The sequence below is a fragment of the Pteropus medius genome, unplaced genomic scaffold (assembly GCF_902729225.1).
Source record: "Pteropus medius unplaced genomic scaffold, Ma_sr-lr_union100, whole genome shotgun sequence".
Classification (NCBI taxonomy): Eukaryota; Metazoa; Chordata; class Mammalia; order Chiroptera; family Pteropodidae; genus Pteropus; species Pteropus medius.
In genome coordinates this window covers 577,633-593,445 of record NW_024342648.1, presented here as the reverse complement: position 1 = coordinate 593,445, position 15,813 = coordinate 577,633, and the positions used below count along the sequence as shown (strand labels likewise).

Genomic DNA, 15,813 nt, shown 5'->3' with positions numbered 1-15,813 from the left:
TTACACGATGCCGCTCCCCCGCCCCCCCGCCGGCTAGATGACCCAAAGATGATATGATTAAGGGGCAACTCCGAGCAGCTGTCATATTTAAGAGATGGGTGCTTGTGCCATCTCAGGGGCAGAACTGAGACCGGGTGAAATGAAGAGAGGCTCTTTGCAACTTCACGCCAGAAACTGCACTTGATGGGGCACACTGCTCTTGATGGGGTGGTGGAGGGCCCCCGACCTGCCTGGAGTGTTCTAGAATGAGTTCACCACCCCTTGGGTGCTATAGAATAGGCTGGCGATCGTGAGCTCTTGGGATGTCCCAGGTTACTTGTAGCCTGGCGGCTGGGTCAGTGATCAGAGCGTGATGGGAAAGCTGTGGGTCGATCCCATTTGCCAGGTAGCTTTGTCCCCGCACTGACTGGTGGTCCCATAACGGCCCTCTAGCTATGGGTGCCCAGGTGAGGGAGTTCGGCAGATGGCTCCCTGTGCTTGGAGCCCCGAGGTGAGCACCTCGTGATCACTTTAAGTCAGTGACAAGGTTCTTATCTCTCCGTGTTTGTTTTGCTCTGTGACCTCAAGTCAGTCACTTCCCCTCCCAGGTTCTGTTCCTTTGTCGATCGAGGGACGTTGGCTGAGACCGTCTTGGAGGTTTCTGTCAGCTCTTATCCTGCTCACTTGGATGAGACCTCTTTCAGGGACCGTTTGTGCAGGGCGATTTGCCTCGGCCTGGCAAACCGCTGCTTTTCCTGGTGTGTGTTCGCAGTGGGAATGAACGCGAGGCAGCGAGCCGGGACCTGGGGTCTGGGCGCATGCGCGTAGCAAGCAGTACAGCATTGCACCTCTACTAGGAAAATGGCAGAGGAGGGGAGAGGAGGATTGGTGCTGGGCATTCTGAAGTCCCTGTGACTCTGCTAAACAAACCACAGAGGGGACCGATAGCCTCTCCCAAACCAACCTGTAGAATTGGGTAGCGGAGAGTGACAGGAAAGGCTGTAACTGTCTTGAGAGGTGCACTTGCGCTTTTAGATGAGTTACAGGCCTTTTGGGCGAGGCGCATGTTGGGTCTTGGGGGTGATAACATAGAACTTGGGTTACCCAGCGTGCAGGGAGGGGCTGTGTCAGTGACCGAGTGCATGCGTGGGCAAAGGTCAGGCCAGGAGCTGGGGTCTCCCAAATTCTTCCCCATGGGACTAGCCTAACCCGCCTCACTGATGTCAGACTTCAAGGGTACTCCATTTGTGCCCAAATCCCAGTCCCCTTGCTCGGCCACGTTTGACCAAAAGCGATCTAGGCATCTGGCCCCCGGTTTGAGGCTTTTAGAAGCTCTCACACCTTGGGTGTCGAGAGAGTTGAACACGAGGATGCGGAAGTGAGGGCAGGTCAGGGGCATCTCCCAAGCCCAGGCCACGAGGCTTGCTGCCTGGCTTCTGATTCACCCTCATCCTTGGTGGCTTCCCCATCCCGACTAGAGGTGATGGGCTTTGTGGAAGCTTCTGTGGCTGGCAGAGATTGTGAGGCTGCCACAGAAGCTCACGCTACTGCTGCCACCTCTGGCTTTTGAGAATGTTCTGGAGGGGTGTGGGCGTGACATAGAGGAGGGGCGATGTGGACCATCACCTAGGAGACGCCAGCAGAGATTGTTCTTGTGTGTCCTGCCCTCCCTCCTCAACCGGCAGGCCAGGCCGCCTTGATTGGCCTCCGTCATGTGCCCAGCACCTTCAGGGAGGGACAGCACCAGCCAGTACCAGTCGATCTTTCAGCCGCTTAAAGATGCAGCTGCGGGCCCTCAGGAGGAGGAGCATGGGGCCACGGAGAGAGTATTTTGGGTGTTACAAGTTTCTTTCCGATGACCCACCCAGCATTAGGGGAAGGAAGTTGGTGGCCACGTTCCCAGAAGCTGATGAGTTATCTTAGTGACTTCCAGCTTATTAAGATGACCTTGATGAGAAAGAAGCAGGGTGATCGCAGGTTGTTTTGAGGTGGTCTCTGAGGTCACGGGGTTTGGAGGATGGCTGGAATAGGGGGCTGCCATTTGGATGCTGAAAGAGAAAGTCTTGTATCCTTGGAAATAGGGGCGCTGTCTCGGCCCCTTTTTTCTTGGACTGCGTTTTGAAGGCTGGTGGGTTTGGGAAATAAGAAGAGTGGGGACTGTGGTTCTAGGAGCTCCCTAGTTCTGACTTCTGCTTCCTCTTGTTTCCCCAGCGACCAACCAATGGTTCATCCCAGCCGTGAGAGGGGACATACCCCCTGGGTGTGCAGCCTATGGCTTCGTGTGCGACGGGACTCGCCTGCTGGTGTTTGGTGGAATGGTAGAGTATGGGAAATACAGCAACGACCTCTACGAGCTCCAGGTAACGGCCCCTGGAGGCGTGGCTGGGGTGCGGGGCGGGTGACGCAAGAGTGTGAGGAGGCGAAGGGGCCTGCTCAAGGGGCTGTCCAGGCCCCGCGCCGCCCGGGACCTTCTCACTGCAGTCAGACACCTACCTCGGCCGGGCCAGCTCCTCCTTACACGATAAATGGCCGGGGCCCCAAAGGCCGGCTCATCCCTGATTCAATCACCGAGTCTTGATTTCGCAGGCAAGCCGGTGGGAGTGGAAGAGACTCAAAGCAAAGACACCCAAAAACGGGCCCCCTCCATGTCCTCGGCTCGGGCACAGCTTCTCCCTTGTGGGCAACAAATGCTACCTGTTTGGGGGTCTGGCCAACGATAGCGAGGACCCCAAGAACAACATTCCGAGGTGAGGCTTTGTCCTCTTCATGTGGAATCCCACGCGCCAGCCAGCCCCGCCATGCCGAGTCCCTTTGTGAAAGGAGAGAGGGGCACTAGGTGCCCCATAAAGAGCTTTCCGGCTTGGAGGTCTCTAACTGCGAGGAGGCATCAGGGGAGGAGGGCTGGTCCCTTCTCCTCAGACCCAGCTTGGGGCTGGCGCTTTCCTTCCCAGCCTCCTCTGCCTGCAGGGGTAGTGGGGGGCATTTTCGTTTTCCAAGGCCGGTGGCCGAGAGCCTCTCTAAAGTCTGGAGGTCGTCTCAGCCGGAGGCCCTAGTGCGGTGCCCAGCCTCACGTGCAGGCGGCCCTGCGCGCCCTGGTCCTGCCGCTCCTCTTGGACCCACGCTCATCCTCGGGAGCTTTTGGCAGCCAGTCCTTGAGGGCGAGGGTAGAAGAACTCATTCGTGTGACCTCAGCCCCCTTTGTCTCTCAGGGAATCTGCTGTTCACACATAGAAGCGGGTGAGGCCTGCGGCACGCAGAGTCGGGACTTGCCGTAACCGACCTTTCTTCTCCAGGTACCTAAATGACTTATATATCCTGGAACTGCGGCCAGGCTCCGGAGTGGTAGCCTGGGACATCCCCATCACTTATGGCGTCCTGCCCCCACCCCGGGAGTCACATACCGCCGTGGTCTACACTGAGAAGGACAACAAGAAATCCAAGCTGGTGATCTACGGAGGGATGAGTGGCTGCCGGCTGGGGGACCTCTGGACCCTGGATATTGGTAAGATGTGGGTGGCTTCTCAGTCTCAGAGCAAAGCTAGTCTGCTGGGTGGCCAGCGTGGGACGACGGTGTGGGGCTCACAGGGAGAGGGAGGGTCCGCTTGGCTCCTTGTGGCACGGTTGGGGCAGGACCCTGTCTGGGGCCGTCATCTTTGCCCTGAGCTTGTGGCGTTGCTTTTAAGAAAGAACAAGGCTGAGTGGGTCTGCCAGCTTAGAGGAGAATAAGGGGAGACGTTAAGGCTTTTGGGGAACAGAATCGTCTAGATTAGATAGCGTTAGTCCCCATCAAGTCGTCAGTGGTCAGACCGTACCAGGAGTCGCGCACACCAGTCTGTTGTCATCAGATGGAATGTTGAGAGCTCACGAGCCCTCGGGGGGCTCCTTGGGCTGGTACCCAGGTGGGGCATCAGGAGCGGTAGAAAGAAGTGTGGATTTTTGACCTGAAGAAGGCCGAGGGGAGGAGGAGGCTGACGACAGATCTCTGCAGGGTGGTTTTATCCCGTAGCGAGATCGGCGTGAACACTCAAATAGTTTCTTGTGAGCGAAATTCCCAGCAGCATGGGGCGTCCTGACACTCAGTCTGTAGACAGTGCAGGTGGTGTGCAGGCAGATGCATTTTCTGGAGAGTAGGAGGTGACACGTCACCATACCACTTCCCCGCCCCCAGCTGCAACCCTGAGAGCGGGGCTGGCCCACAGCAGGTGCTCAGTAAACATTCGAAGAGACGCCACTTGCCAGGGTGGCGAACAGGGCTTGGGAAATGCCAGCGCCTGATTCAGGGGCCTCCCGTGGGCTGTAGGGAGGCCAGGCCTGGAATTCTGGGTCAGAGGGCATGTGTCTGGCATATGAGTGACCCTCCCTTCTCCCCCTCTCTGCAGAGACTCTCACGTGGAACAAGCCCAGCCTCAGCGGGGTGGCGCCTCTTCCACGAAGTCTCCACTCGGCCACGACCATAGGCAACAAGTGAGTAGCCCGCCCTTGCGTCTCTCTTCGTAGCCCTTCCCTGCCCGCCCCGCCCCAAAGGGCTCTCAGTTTTGTTCCAGCAATCCTGAGGAGGCCTCTTTCTGGCTAGGCTGGCATTCAGCAGCCCTGTCTTTCCATTACAACCCTGGGGGACCGAGAGAAGACAGACTCAGGGTAGAGGGGCACAGACTGTTCTAGATCCTCTGCCTGTAAGCAGCTGGGTGTCTGTCAATACCAAGGTCCCAAAGCGAATATAAGAACGATGGGGACCGAGATGAGCTATGAACAGTGGTTCCATGTGGAGGTGACACAGTTCTTGTGAGGGCTGAGCCACCAAGCAGGAGCGGGCCACGTCAAGAGCTTCATGCGTCCTGGGGAGAGCTAGAGGACCAAGCGTGTTTAGAACTTTCTGGATGGAAGAGGTGGCCTCTAGTTTGGCACCTCCTCTACAATCGTCTCCTACTCTTCCCTCCCTCGTCCCAGAATGTACGTGTTTGGTGGCTGGGTGCCTCTCGTCATGGATGACGTCAAAGTGGCCACACACGAGAAGGAGTGGAAGTGTACCAACACACTGGCTTGTCTCAACCTGGGTATGGCCTCCTCGGGCTCGGAGTGGCCTGCGGAGGGCTGCAGGAGGCTGGCCCTCCTCAGCCCCAAGAGCTGTGTGGGATGTGCAGGGAGCGAAGGCCTGTGCCTCTAGAATCCATGAGAAATGGCCACTGGTCAGAGCGCTCGAAGCGAACCTCCTCCTTTTCGTTTGTTGAATAGGCTCTTCCTACACGTGGTCCCACACGCGGAAGTATCAAAGCCTCAGGGCGCAGCGCCTCCCCGCGCCTTTCATTCTGCTCCTCAGAGGCAGCCCCCTTGGCGGCTTCTCATCCGCCCTGCAGGGACTTCTCTGTGTACACAGGCATGGGCTGTAGGTTCCTTTAGAAACAAACAAACAGAACGGCAGCGTGCTCTACGCAGCGCTGCTCCTGGCCTTTTCCGTTTACTCTGTCTTGGAGACCAACCCATCCCCACACGCCAAGCGGCCTCATTCTTTTGAATTGCTATCCTGGTGTCGAAACTTGCCCAGACGCTGCTCCGTGAGTATCCTTGCGCCGTTCTCACCCACGTGCAAGTGGATTTGAAGTGGTAAAGACCTCCAGGCAGAATTGCCGTTAGCGGAATGTTGCCCAGCTGCCCTGCACGGAGGCTCTACCCACATAGGCATCCCCGGCGGTGCCCACACGGCAGCAAACCGTTTGCTCCTCGCCAAGCCCGCGAGGCGATTGAACATCCCCACGGGCCAGCCCTGTGCCCCCGGCTCACTCTGAGCCCCGGCCGCAGCGGGCACTGAAACGCAACTGCCAGACACCTCACGGGTTAAGCACGTTTCTCTCTTTTTGAGCGCAGCTCCTCGTTTTACTTAGATCCTGCAGCTTTTCCGCAACTTACATTCCTCTTTGCCCGTCTCTTTCTATAGGCTCTTGTGTTGTTTGACGTGCAAGAAGTGAAACCTTTGGCTGTGTATTTCGAATAGTTTTCCCAGTTTGTAGTTCGTGGTTTATAATTTTTTTTGTTATGGTCTTTTTGCCATACAGAGTTGTTGTTTTGGGGGTTTGGCCTTTTTTTTTTTTTTTTTTTTATTTTATTCCTTTTTTTTTTTTCTTTCTTTCTCATTTTATAATCTTTGATGGCTTCCTGGTTTTAATTCCCCACCCCGACAGCAAAAGGCCAAAGGGCCACTTGGGGGTTGTAGGTTCCTCTGCCTCTCTGCTAACCTTCACCTCCCGCTTTCCCCAGATACCATGGCCTGGGAGACCATCCTGATGGATACCCTGGAGGACAACATTCCCCGGGCCCGAGCCGGCCACTGTGCTGTAGCGATCAACACCCGCCTGTACATTTGGAGTGGGCGTGATGGCTACCGGAAGGCCTGGAACAACCAGGTGTGCTGCAAGGATCTCTGGTACCTGGAAACAGGTAAGGCTCACTGGAGGAGGCAGCCTGAGGGCTGCCACGCTCACCCCCGAAGGCCAGCCTGCCCCTCCTCACCGGCTGTGGTGCTCTCCCACAGAAAAGCCGCCACCCCCGGCCCGGGTGCAACTGGTACGAGCGAACACCAATTCCCTGGAGGTGAGCTGGGGGGCAGTGGCAACTGCCGACAGTTACCTCCTGCAGCTCCAGAAATACGACATTCCTGCCACGGCTGCCACTGCCACCTCCCCCACACCCAATCCGGTCCCATCTGTGCCTGCCAACCCTCCCAAGAGCCCTGCCCCAGCGGCAGCCGCACCTGCTGTGCAGCCACTGACCCAAGTAGGCATCACGTTGCTGCCCCAGGCTGCTGCTGTACCCCCGACCACCACCACCATCCAGGTATTACCGCCCGTGCCTGGCAGCTCGATTTCAGTGCCCACCGCAACCAGGACTCAAGGTGAGCCGGGGACCGGGCACTTGAGGGCAAGGGCCGGCCCACGGGGCGGATGTTCCTGAGTAAGGGCTGCTAAACAGGCGGTCTGCCTGGCAGCAGTTAGTGCAGGCTTGTCACTGAGCGCTCGGGGGCAGGAGAGGGAAAGCGAGGTCCCGCTTGTGGAGACTGTCACCGAAGGTGTCCGGAAGGGCCAGACATGGAGCATCAGCAGGTCATAGAAGCAGTTCACGACTAAATGCTGAAAGAGCCTACAGAGGGGCCGGGGCTCTGCTGATGGCTGCCGCCTTCTCTCGCCAGCTGTCCCTGCCGTTCTCAAAGTGACCGGTCCTCAGGCTACAACAGGAACCCCGTTGGTCACCATGCGACCTTCCAGCCAGGCGGGGAAAGCCCCTGTCACGGTGACGTCCCTTCCTGCAGGCGTGAGAATGGTTGTGCCCACACAGAGCGCTCAGGGGACGGTGAGGAGCCATTTCGAGACTGGGCTGGTGGGGCGGGACTTCCTGGTCATTGATGGCACCCAGCCTCAGTACCGTTTGTCGAAAAACTCAGTGCCTCTGAAGGACCTCCCTGCCATCCGATCCCAGGGGCCTTTTAAATGTAAACTTTCTTGTCGTGAAGCCTGAGGGGACACTGAGCAGCTAGGGGTTGGCCCAGCCAGACCCGTGAGGAGGGAGCCGTGTAGGACTCTGGTCTTTAGAAAAGACCCAGAGCTGCTGGCGAACCCCGGCCTCGGGGTCACTGGGCCTGCTCCGTGGTAGGAATCCAGGGTTGGGGCGCTGCCGGGCGCGAGGAGGCCCCCTGGAGAAGTCGGGGGTGGTCCGGGTCCCAGCGTTCCCTGCGGCTCACGCTCCCTGTGCCCGTTGCAGGTGATCGGCAGTAACCCCCAGATGAGTGGCATGGCTGCGCTGGCAGCCGCAGCCGCTGCCACCCAGAAGATCCCTCCTTCCTCAGCACCCACGGTGCTGAGCGTCCCAGCGGGCACCACCATTGTCAAAACTGTTGCCGTGACACCTGGCACTACCACCCTCCCGGCCACTGTGAAGGTGGCCTCCTCACCAGTCATGGTAAGCATCTTTCGGGCCTGGTTCTGAGCCAGCAGCCTTGGGGCCAGGGGCTTCCGGGCAGTGAATGTCTCCAGACAGCAGTCACTTCTCCAGGGCTCCGGACCATCTCGCAGGGGCTGTCGGTCCATAATTGCGGCTTGCTGTGGAATAAGCTGTCACATTTAGGCTGGACCTGTGGTTCAGTCTTCTGCATCGCTCGCTTCACTAAAGGAGACGTCACCCAGACCCGGCTCTTCAGGCAGAGTTGGGGCAGGGGGCGAGCTGTAGGCCTGCCAGGACACCCGAGATAGAGGCGCTATCCCTCCCGGCCCCGCCCGTCACTGATCTCTTTCCCTGCTCCTAGGTGAGCAACCCAGCCACGCGCATGCTGAAGACTGCAGCCGCCCAGGTGGGGACGTCCGTCTCCTCTGCTGCCAACACATCCACTCGTCCCATCATCACAGTGCACAAGTCAGGGACCGTGACTGTGGCCCAGCAAGCCCAGGTGGTGACCACAGTGGTGGGCGGAGTCACCAAGACGATCACCCTGGTGAAGAGCCCCATCTCTGTCCCAGGAGGCAGTGCCCTGGTGAGCGATGGGTGCCACCCTGCTGCATGGGTGACAGCTGCCGGGCTGTGGCACTGTCCTAAGCCCGTGCCAGGAGAGCCCCAGCCCAGGCCGTGCTCTCGATTGGTTTTCACATCACTCCCCGCTCCATTCTTTGCTTTTTAGATTTCCAATCTGGGCAAAGTGATGTCGGTGGTCCAGACCAAACCAGTTCAGACTTCAGCAGTCACAGGCCAGGCATCTACAGGCCCTGTGACTCAGATCATCCAGGTGAGCTTGTGGGTCCCGGACTCTGCGACACCAGCAAATAGAATTTGCCTCCCTGCCTGGAGAAGGTCCCTCGGGTACGTGTTGCACAGGAAGTCCTACTGCTCGGTCCCGTCAGGCACTATCTTCCGAATAGTCCCAGAATCGCTCGGCCTCTGATGGAGAGGAGCCAGATCAGACTTCCATCAGGCTTTATGTCCTGGCTGGTCCACCTCACCCTGCTCTACCTGTTTTCCCTTGCAGACCAAAGGACCCCTGCCCGCCGGGACCATCCTGAAGCTGGTGACCTCGGCAGATGGCAAGCCCACAACTATCATCACTACCACGCAGGCCAGTGGAGCTGGGACTAAGCCCACCATCTTGGGCATCAGCAGTGTGTCCCCCAGCACCACCAAGCCTGGCACGACCACCATCATCAAGACCATCCCCATGTCAGCCATCATCACGCAGGCGGGTGCCACAGGTAGGGACCTCCCCCAGCGTGCGGGTGACGAACCGCTTCAGGTGGCTGTCGCCGTACAGGCATGGTGACCGGGCTGCGCCGTGCTCTGGGTTTCTGTTTGGTTCTCCCCTCTTCTCCACCCTCTCCTCGCCTTTCGCTCAAGTTTGTGGGGAGGTGGCAGGGTGCGGCTTTAATTGGCCCTTCTTCCTTTTAAGCGAGGGGCCGTAGGAGTGACTGCCGGAAAGGGGACATACAGGGCAGCTAGCGCTGGGGAGCCTCGGAGGCCTGGTCCGAAGCCGTGCTACCCTCCCTCTCTCCTGTCTAGGTGTGACCAGCACTCCTGGCATCAAGTCCCCTATCACCATCATCACCACCAAGGTTATGACTTCGGGAACTGGAGCACCTGCGAAAATCATCACTGCTGTCCCCAAAATCGCCACTGGCCACGGGCAGCAAGGCGTAACCCAGGTGAGGCGAGCCTGGTCCTCTCTTCACTGCAGTGTCCACAGGACCCCAACAGGCCACATGTGTCCTCCTGGGGGGCCTGGGAGGGGGCAGCACAGGGTCCAGCCAGCCCGTGAGTAATGTTGGGGGCGCTGTCCTCTGATGTTCCAGGTGGTGCTGAAGGGAGCCCCTGGACAGCCAGGCACCATCCTCCGCACCGTGCCCATGGGAGGCGTCCGCCTGGTCACCCCCGTCACCGTCTCTGCCGTCAAACCGGCCGTCACCACGTTGGTTGTGAAGGGCACCACAGGTGTGTAGCCACTTCGCATGTTCTTTCTTCGTCCACCTCCCGTAGGAGGGCTGCGGGGTGAGGCAGGTGCTCTCTCCGGAGCCTTCCATTCCCACTGGGGGCACTCGGTGCCCTCCAGCCCCGTCCAGGGAGAAAAGCGGCTGGAAAGGAGGCAGCGGCCGCAGGCCTCATCCCAGTCCTGCTTCTCCCTGCCTTCAGGTGTCACAACCCTGGGCACCGTCACAGGCACCGTCTCCACTAGCCTCGCCGGAGCTGGAGGCCACAGTACCAGTGCCTCCCTGGCCACGCCCATCACCACGTTGGGCACCATTGCCACCCTCTCAAGCCAGGTGATCAACCCCACTGCCATCACCGTGTCAGCCGCGCAGACCACGCTGACAGCGGCCAGTGGTCTCACCACGCCCACCATCACCATGCAGGTAAGGTAGCTGGGAGTGCACGCAAGCCATGGTTATGTGTCAGTGAGTTTGGGGACGCATATGAGCCTCAGCCTGAGGTGACCGGCCTCCCATCTTCTGCCACTGTGTGCAGCAAGTCCTCTCTGTCGTGCATGTAGCACCTGTGTCGTGTGTGTTCCCTGTTGCAGAATCACCTCTTGATCACTAGTAGTCTGTTCGAGACGTCATACTTCAGCATTTCCACTTTTTGAACGCTAGCTTCTTTCTCGTGGTGTCGTAGACGATGCAGCTGTTTATCTTCATGTGCATGTAGTATTTGGTTTTCATCTTCAGCTGAATTCCTGGCATTGGTGAAGCGTTTGTTATTGGCCTTCATGCCATGCGGGGTCAGTGGGGTTCCTTCCCTAAGCAGGGCTGGTCCCACCCAGGCCCTGTGGCCCTTGAGGCGAAGCAGTGCCTCCCTGGTCCCTGAGCAAGTCGCTGTCTTAGGGTCAGAGGGCGAGCAGGAGCTGAGTCTGCCTGTGGTCTCAGCTGGCATGGGTGGCACTGTAGGATGTTGGGAGGGACGGACAGACGGGAAGTTGTGTCACTAACTCTTTTTGTCTGGCGTCTCCCCAGCCTGTCTCTCAGCCCACCCAGGTGACCCTGATCACGGCGCCCAGTGGGGTCGAGGCCCAGCCTGTGCACGACCTCCCAGTGTCCATTCTGGCCTCACCTACTACAGAACAGCCCACAGCCACCGTCACCATTGCGGACTCGGGCCAGGGTGACGTGCAGCCCGGCACCGTGACGCTGGTGTGCTCCAACCCGCCCTGCGAGACCCACGAGACAGGCACCACTAACACACCCACCACCACTGTCGTGGCTAACCTCGGAGGGCACCCACAGCCAACCCAAGTGCAGTTCGTCTGTGACAGGCAGGAGGCAGCCGCTTCTCTCGTGACTTCGACAGTGAGCCAGCAGAATGGCAGCGTGGTTCGCGTCTGCTCCAACCCACCGTGTGAGACCCATGAGACAGGTACCACCAACACGGCCACCACTGCCACCTCCAACATGGCTGGGCAGCACGGCTGCTCCAATCCGCCCTGCGAGACCCACGAGACGGGCACCACTAGCACCGCGTCCACCGCCATGTCGAGCATTGGTGCCGGCCAGCAGCAAGACGCCCGGCGCGCCTGTACAGCCACCACGGCTCCTGCCGTGGTCCGGGTCAGTATGGCTGCGGGGGCACTGGAGGGAGTCCTGAGTTCTTTCAAGCCCTCATGCCAAACCCGCCAGACCAGCGCAACCAGCACCACCATGACTGTGATGGCCACCGGGGCCCCGTGCTCAGCCAGCCCGCTCTTTGGGCCTAGCCTGGCACTGGAGGCTGGGAGCCGCAGCACCACTTTTGTGCAGTTGGCCCCTGCAAGTGGCCAAGTCAGGCCCAGTGGCCCCAGTGGCAAGGACAGCCCTGTAGCCAGCCTGGGTCAGCTGATGTCCCTGGGGCGCCAGCTAGAGGCACATCACACCCATACGACCAACACCCCCACCACAGCCCGCTCCGCCATGGGTGCTGGGGAGCTCGGCCAGGTGCGGGGGATCCCCATACATGTGTACGAGAGCGCACCCGGCACCGCTGTGACTGTGACAGCCCTGGAGGCGCTGTTGTGCTCCTCGGCCACCGTGACCCAAGTCTGCTCCTTTCAATTCAATTTCGGCAGGATGACCCGTACTCCAGTGGCAGACGGGCCTTGCGGGCACTACCAACACAGCCACTACCTCGAATGCAGGCAGCGCCCAGCGGGTCTGCTCCAACCCACCCTGCGAGACCCACGAGACGGGCACTACCCACACACCCACCACCGCCACTTCCGGCGGGGGTGCAGGCCAGCCCGAGGGTGGGCAGCAGCCCCCTGCCGGCCGGCCCTGCGAGACGCACCAGACCACTTCCACTGGTACCACCATGTCGGTTAGCATGGGCACCCTGCTCCCCGACACTACCCCCTCCCATAGGACCCCGGAGTCCAGCTTGGAGGGGGCAGCACTGCCCACCGTCGCTTCCCAGGCCGGCACTTCATTGCTGGCTCCTTTTCCGACACAGAGGGTGTGCTCCAACCCCCCCTGTGAGACGCACGAGACGGGCACCACGCACACGGCCACTACTGTCACCTCCAACATGAGCTCAAACCAAGGTGTGTGAAGGCGGCCAGCCTGGCATTCATGGTCTCCTAGAGCCCAGGGCTCAACGGGTGAGGGAAGCGGTGAAAGATCTCGCTGGCCAGAGCCCAGGCAGAGGCCCTGGAGCTCCCGTCAACCAGCCTCTCCCCCTAGCCTCTCACTGGTTAAGTCCTTGTCACCTCACACTCTGCCGGCCCTGCACAGATCCTCCTCCGGCTGCCAGTGACCAGGGAGAGGTGGAGAGCACCCAGGGCGACAGTGTGAACATCACCAGCTCCAGTGCTGTCACAACAACCGTGTCTTCCACGCTGACACGGGCTGTGACTACTGTGACACAGTCTACACCGGTCCCAGGCCCCTCCGTGCCGGTAAGAGCCTCTGGAGGATCCCTCTTTCGCCTCCCTGCTGCCCAGTGCGCCTGCAGCCCATGCTGTTCTACAGTCAGACACTAGGTGTCACTGTTGTACCACACATATTATTGTTCCTGGTCCTTTCCCAGATCTTGGAAGGGCAGCCTTCAGTCACTGCAGGGCAGGTGTCAGGAGTCCCCCGGTCCCGTGGCTTGCTGTTTCCCTGTAGGAGTGACAGGGCGGGAGCCTGAGTGCCCCTTTTGGACTAGACTGGGAGGCCTCTCCGAGGACGGGTTAAAATCGGCCAGCGGGTCTCGAAGTTTCCCTCCTGTGCCGTTGCCCAGTGGCCCGCCAGCCCTCCCCATTTAATGGGGTTGTGCCAGCTCATCGAGAATGGGAATCCAGGCCCACAGGGGAAAGATGCAGGCTGCTTGGTTCTGGCCTCCCTCTCCCCTCTCACAGGGACTTCTCTCCCTTTCTAGAAGATCTCATCAGTGACTGAGACTACCCCAGGGGCTCTGACCACCGAAGTCCCCATCCCGGCCACGATAACAGTGACCATAGCCAACACAGAAACATCTGACATGCCCTTCTCTGCTGTTGACATCCTGCAGCCCCCAGAGGAACTCCAGGCCTCGCCAGGGCCTCGCCAGCAGCTGCCCCCACGGCAACTCCTGCAGCCCAGCTCCACAGCCCTGATGGGGGAGTCCGCTGAGGTCCTGTCAGCCTCCCAGGCCGCCGTGGATCTGAGCAGTACAGGGGATCCATCTTCAGGCCAGGAGTCTGCCAGCTCAGCTGTGGTGGCCACCGTGGTGGTCCAGCCACCCCCGCCCACACAGTCTGAAGTAGACCAGTTGGCACTTCCCCAAGAGCTGATGGCCGAGGCCCAGGCGGGCACGACCACCCTCATGGTGACAGGGCTCACCCCTGAGGAGCTGGCAGTGACTGCTGCTGCCGAAGCGGCTGCCCAGGCTGCAGCCACAGAGGAGGCCCAGGCCCTGGCCATCCAGGCGGTGCTCCAGGCTGCGCAGCAGGCCGTCATGGGTAGGTGCGGGGAGGGCGCGCACGCCGTCTGTGGTCCAGGCCAGACGAGCACCCTGAAGGGAGGACGGGCCCCTCGGGGAGTAAGGACACAGGGCTCTAGAGCCGCCCTGCTGATACGCAGCCTCGGAAGAGGAGGCGCGCTTCCTACCAGAGTGGCCCGAGTCATATGCGATGGGGAGGCCAGGCGCAGCTGGTGGGCTGAGCTGGACTAGGAACCCAGGAAGGAAGCAGGGCCGTTTGGCTGGGTTAGGGCAGAGTAGAGGTAGGCCGGAAATAGGGTCCGTGGAACAGGCTTTCAGGGCCTACGTCTACGTCGCTTAGAACCGCCCATAGTGCTGGGGGAACAGGGACAGTGACCTTGGGAAGCCAGGGACGACTCATCCTGGCTGGCATCCCTCTTGAGTACTGTTTTCCTCCACTCTGGAGCAGGCACTGGGGAACCCATGGACACGTCCGACGCGGCGGCGGCCGTGACACAGGCAGAGCTGGGCCATCTGTCGGCCGAGGGCCAGGAGGGGCAGGCCACCACCATCCCCATCGTGCTGACGCAGCAGGAGCTGGCCGCCCTGGTGCAGCAGCAGCAGCAGCTGCAGGAGGCACAGGCGCAACAGCAGCACCACCTCCCCACCGAGGCCCTGGCCCCTGCTGACAGCCTCAACGACCCGACGATCGAGAGCAACTGCCTCAGCGAGCTTGCTGGGCCTGTCCCCAGCACCGTGGCCCTGCTGCCCTCCACAGCCACTGAGAGTAAGCGGGGCATTGCCCAGCCACGTGCACGTTTCCTGTCGCGCTGCCCACAGGGATGGAGTGAGGTTCGGGGGTGTCCGGGCCCTTGCGTGCACAGATAGAGTGTGGCCCGGTCTGAGGGAGGGCCTTTCCTGCTGACACCTTCTTTCCCTCCCAGGCCTGGCTCCTTCCAACACGTTTGTGGCCCCCCAGCCTGTCGTGGGAGCCAGTACCGCAAAGCTGCAGGCCGCCGCTACCCTGACCGAGGTAGCCAATGGCATCGAGTCCCTGGGCGTGGTGAGTCAGGTGTCGTGGGGCTGTGGGGGTTGCCGCCTCTGGGCCACACGGGCCGAGGGCCTGATCTGATCTGATCTCCTTCTGTCTTTCAGAAGCCAGACTTAGCACCCGCGCCCAGCAAAGCCCCTGTGAAGAAAGAGAACCAGTGGTTCGATGTGGGTGTCATTAAGGGCACCAACGTAATGGTGACACATTATTTCCTGCCACCAGATGATGCTGTCCCATCTGACGTAAGTGTCCCTGCCAGCCGACGCGCTCGGGCGGGTGGATTCTGGCCATGAGGCAGGTACCAGGGCTCGAGGAGACTTCCTAGGGTGTCCTCCATCTTGGGGGGCCCGCTCGGGACAGCCAGGTGCAGAGCTTCAGCCATGCCACGCATTCTCAACCCTGCGCCCCCCGAAGCAGTGAAGAAGCCCAGTCTCAGTCCTCTTGCCACCTTCCGTCTCGTGAAGGGGATGCCATGGCTGCGCTCTTGCCCCCTTCCCCTCGCCCACGTGGACCTGCATGGTCCCCAGGTTGGCCGAACAGCTCTGCTGACCTGGAGCTGGCCTCCTGACACGTCGCTTTCTTCTCTCTCTCCCTGTTCTTCTGGCCCGTCTCCCCAGGATGACTCAGGCACTGTCCCGGACTACAACCAGCTGAAGAAACAGGAACTGCAGCCCGGCACGGCCTACAAGTTCCGTGTTGCTGGGATCAATGCCTGCGGCCGGGGGCCCTTCAGCGAGATCTCAGCCTTTAAGACGTGTCTGCCCGGTTTCCCAGGGGCCCCCTGTGCCATTAAGATCAGCAAAGTGAGTCTTGCCGCAGAGCGGGCCTCGGCTGAGTTCATGAGCTCCCTTCTCTGCGGGGCCAGGCGGGGCTGACACAGGAGGGGCCCCAACATGTGGGCAGAGTCATCCAGG

The 15,813-nt window shown here is 60.3% G+C and overlaps 1 protein-coding gene across 1 annotated transcript in view; it reads left to right on the top strand.

Moving 5' to 3' along the window:
• HCFC1 (host cell factor C1) overlaps nt 1-15,813 on the top strand; it is a 28,788-nt gene that overhangs the window by 9,260 nt on the left and 3,715 nt on the right. The window contains 19 exon segments of the mRNA XM_039866996.1: nt 4,927-5,033; nt 6,232-6,411; nt 6,506-6,865; nt 7,160-7,320; nt 7,729-7,926; nt 8,270-8,494; nt 8,639-8,743; nt 8,984-9,203; nt 9,508-9,650; nt 9,798-9,936; nt 10,135-10,355; nt 10,953-12,056; nt 12,058-12,508; nt 12,699-12,862; nt 13,459-13,888; nt 14,318-14,635; nt 14,793-14,911; nt 15,004-15,141; nt 15,517-15,702. Coding sequence (XP_039722930.1) covers nt 4,927-5,033; nt 6,232-6,411; nt 6,506-6,865; nt 7,160-7,320; nt 7,729-7,926; nt 8,270-8,494; nt 8,639-8,743; nt 8,984-9,203; nt 9,508-9,650; nt 9,798-9,936; nt 10,135-10,355; nt 10,953-12,056; nt 12,058-12,508; nt 12,699-12,862; nt 13,459-13,888; nt 14,318-14,635; nt 14,793-14,911; nt 15,004-15,141; nt 15,517-15,702 — 4,969 coding nt within the window.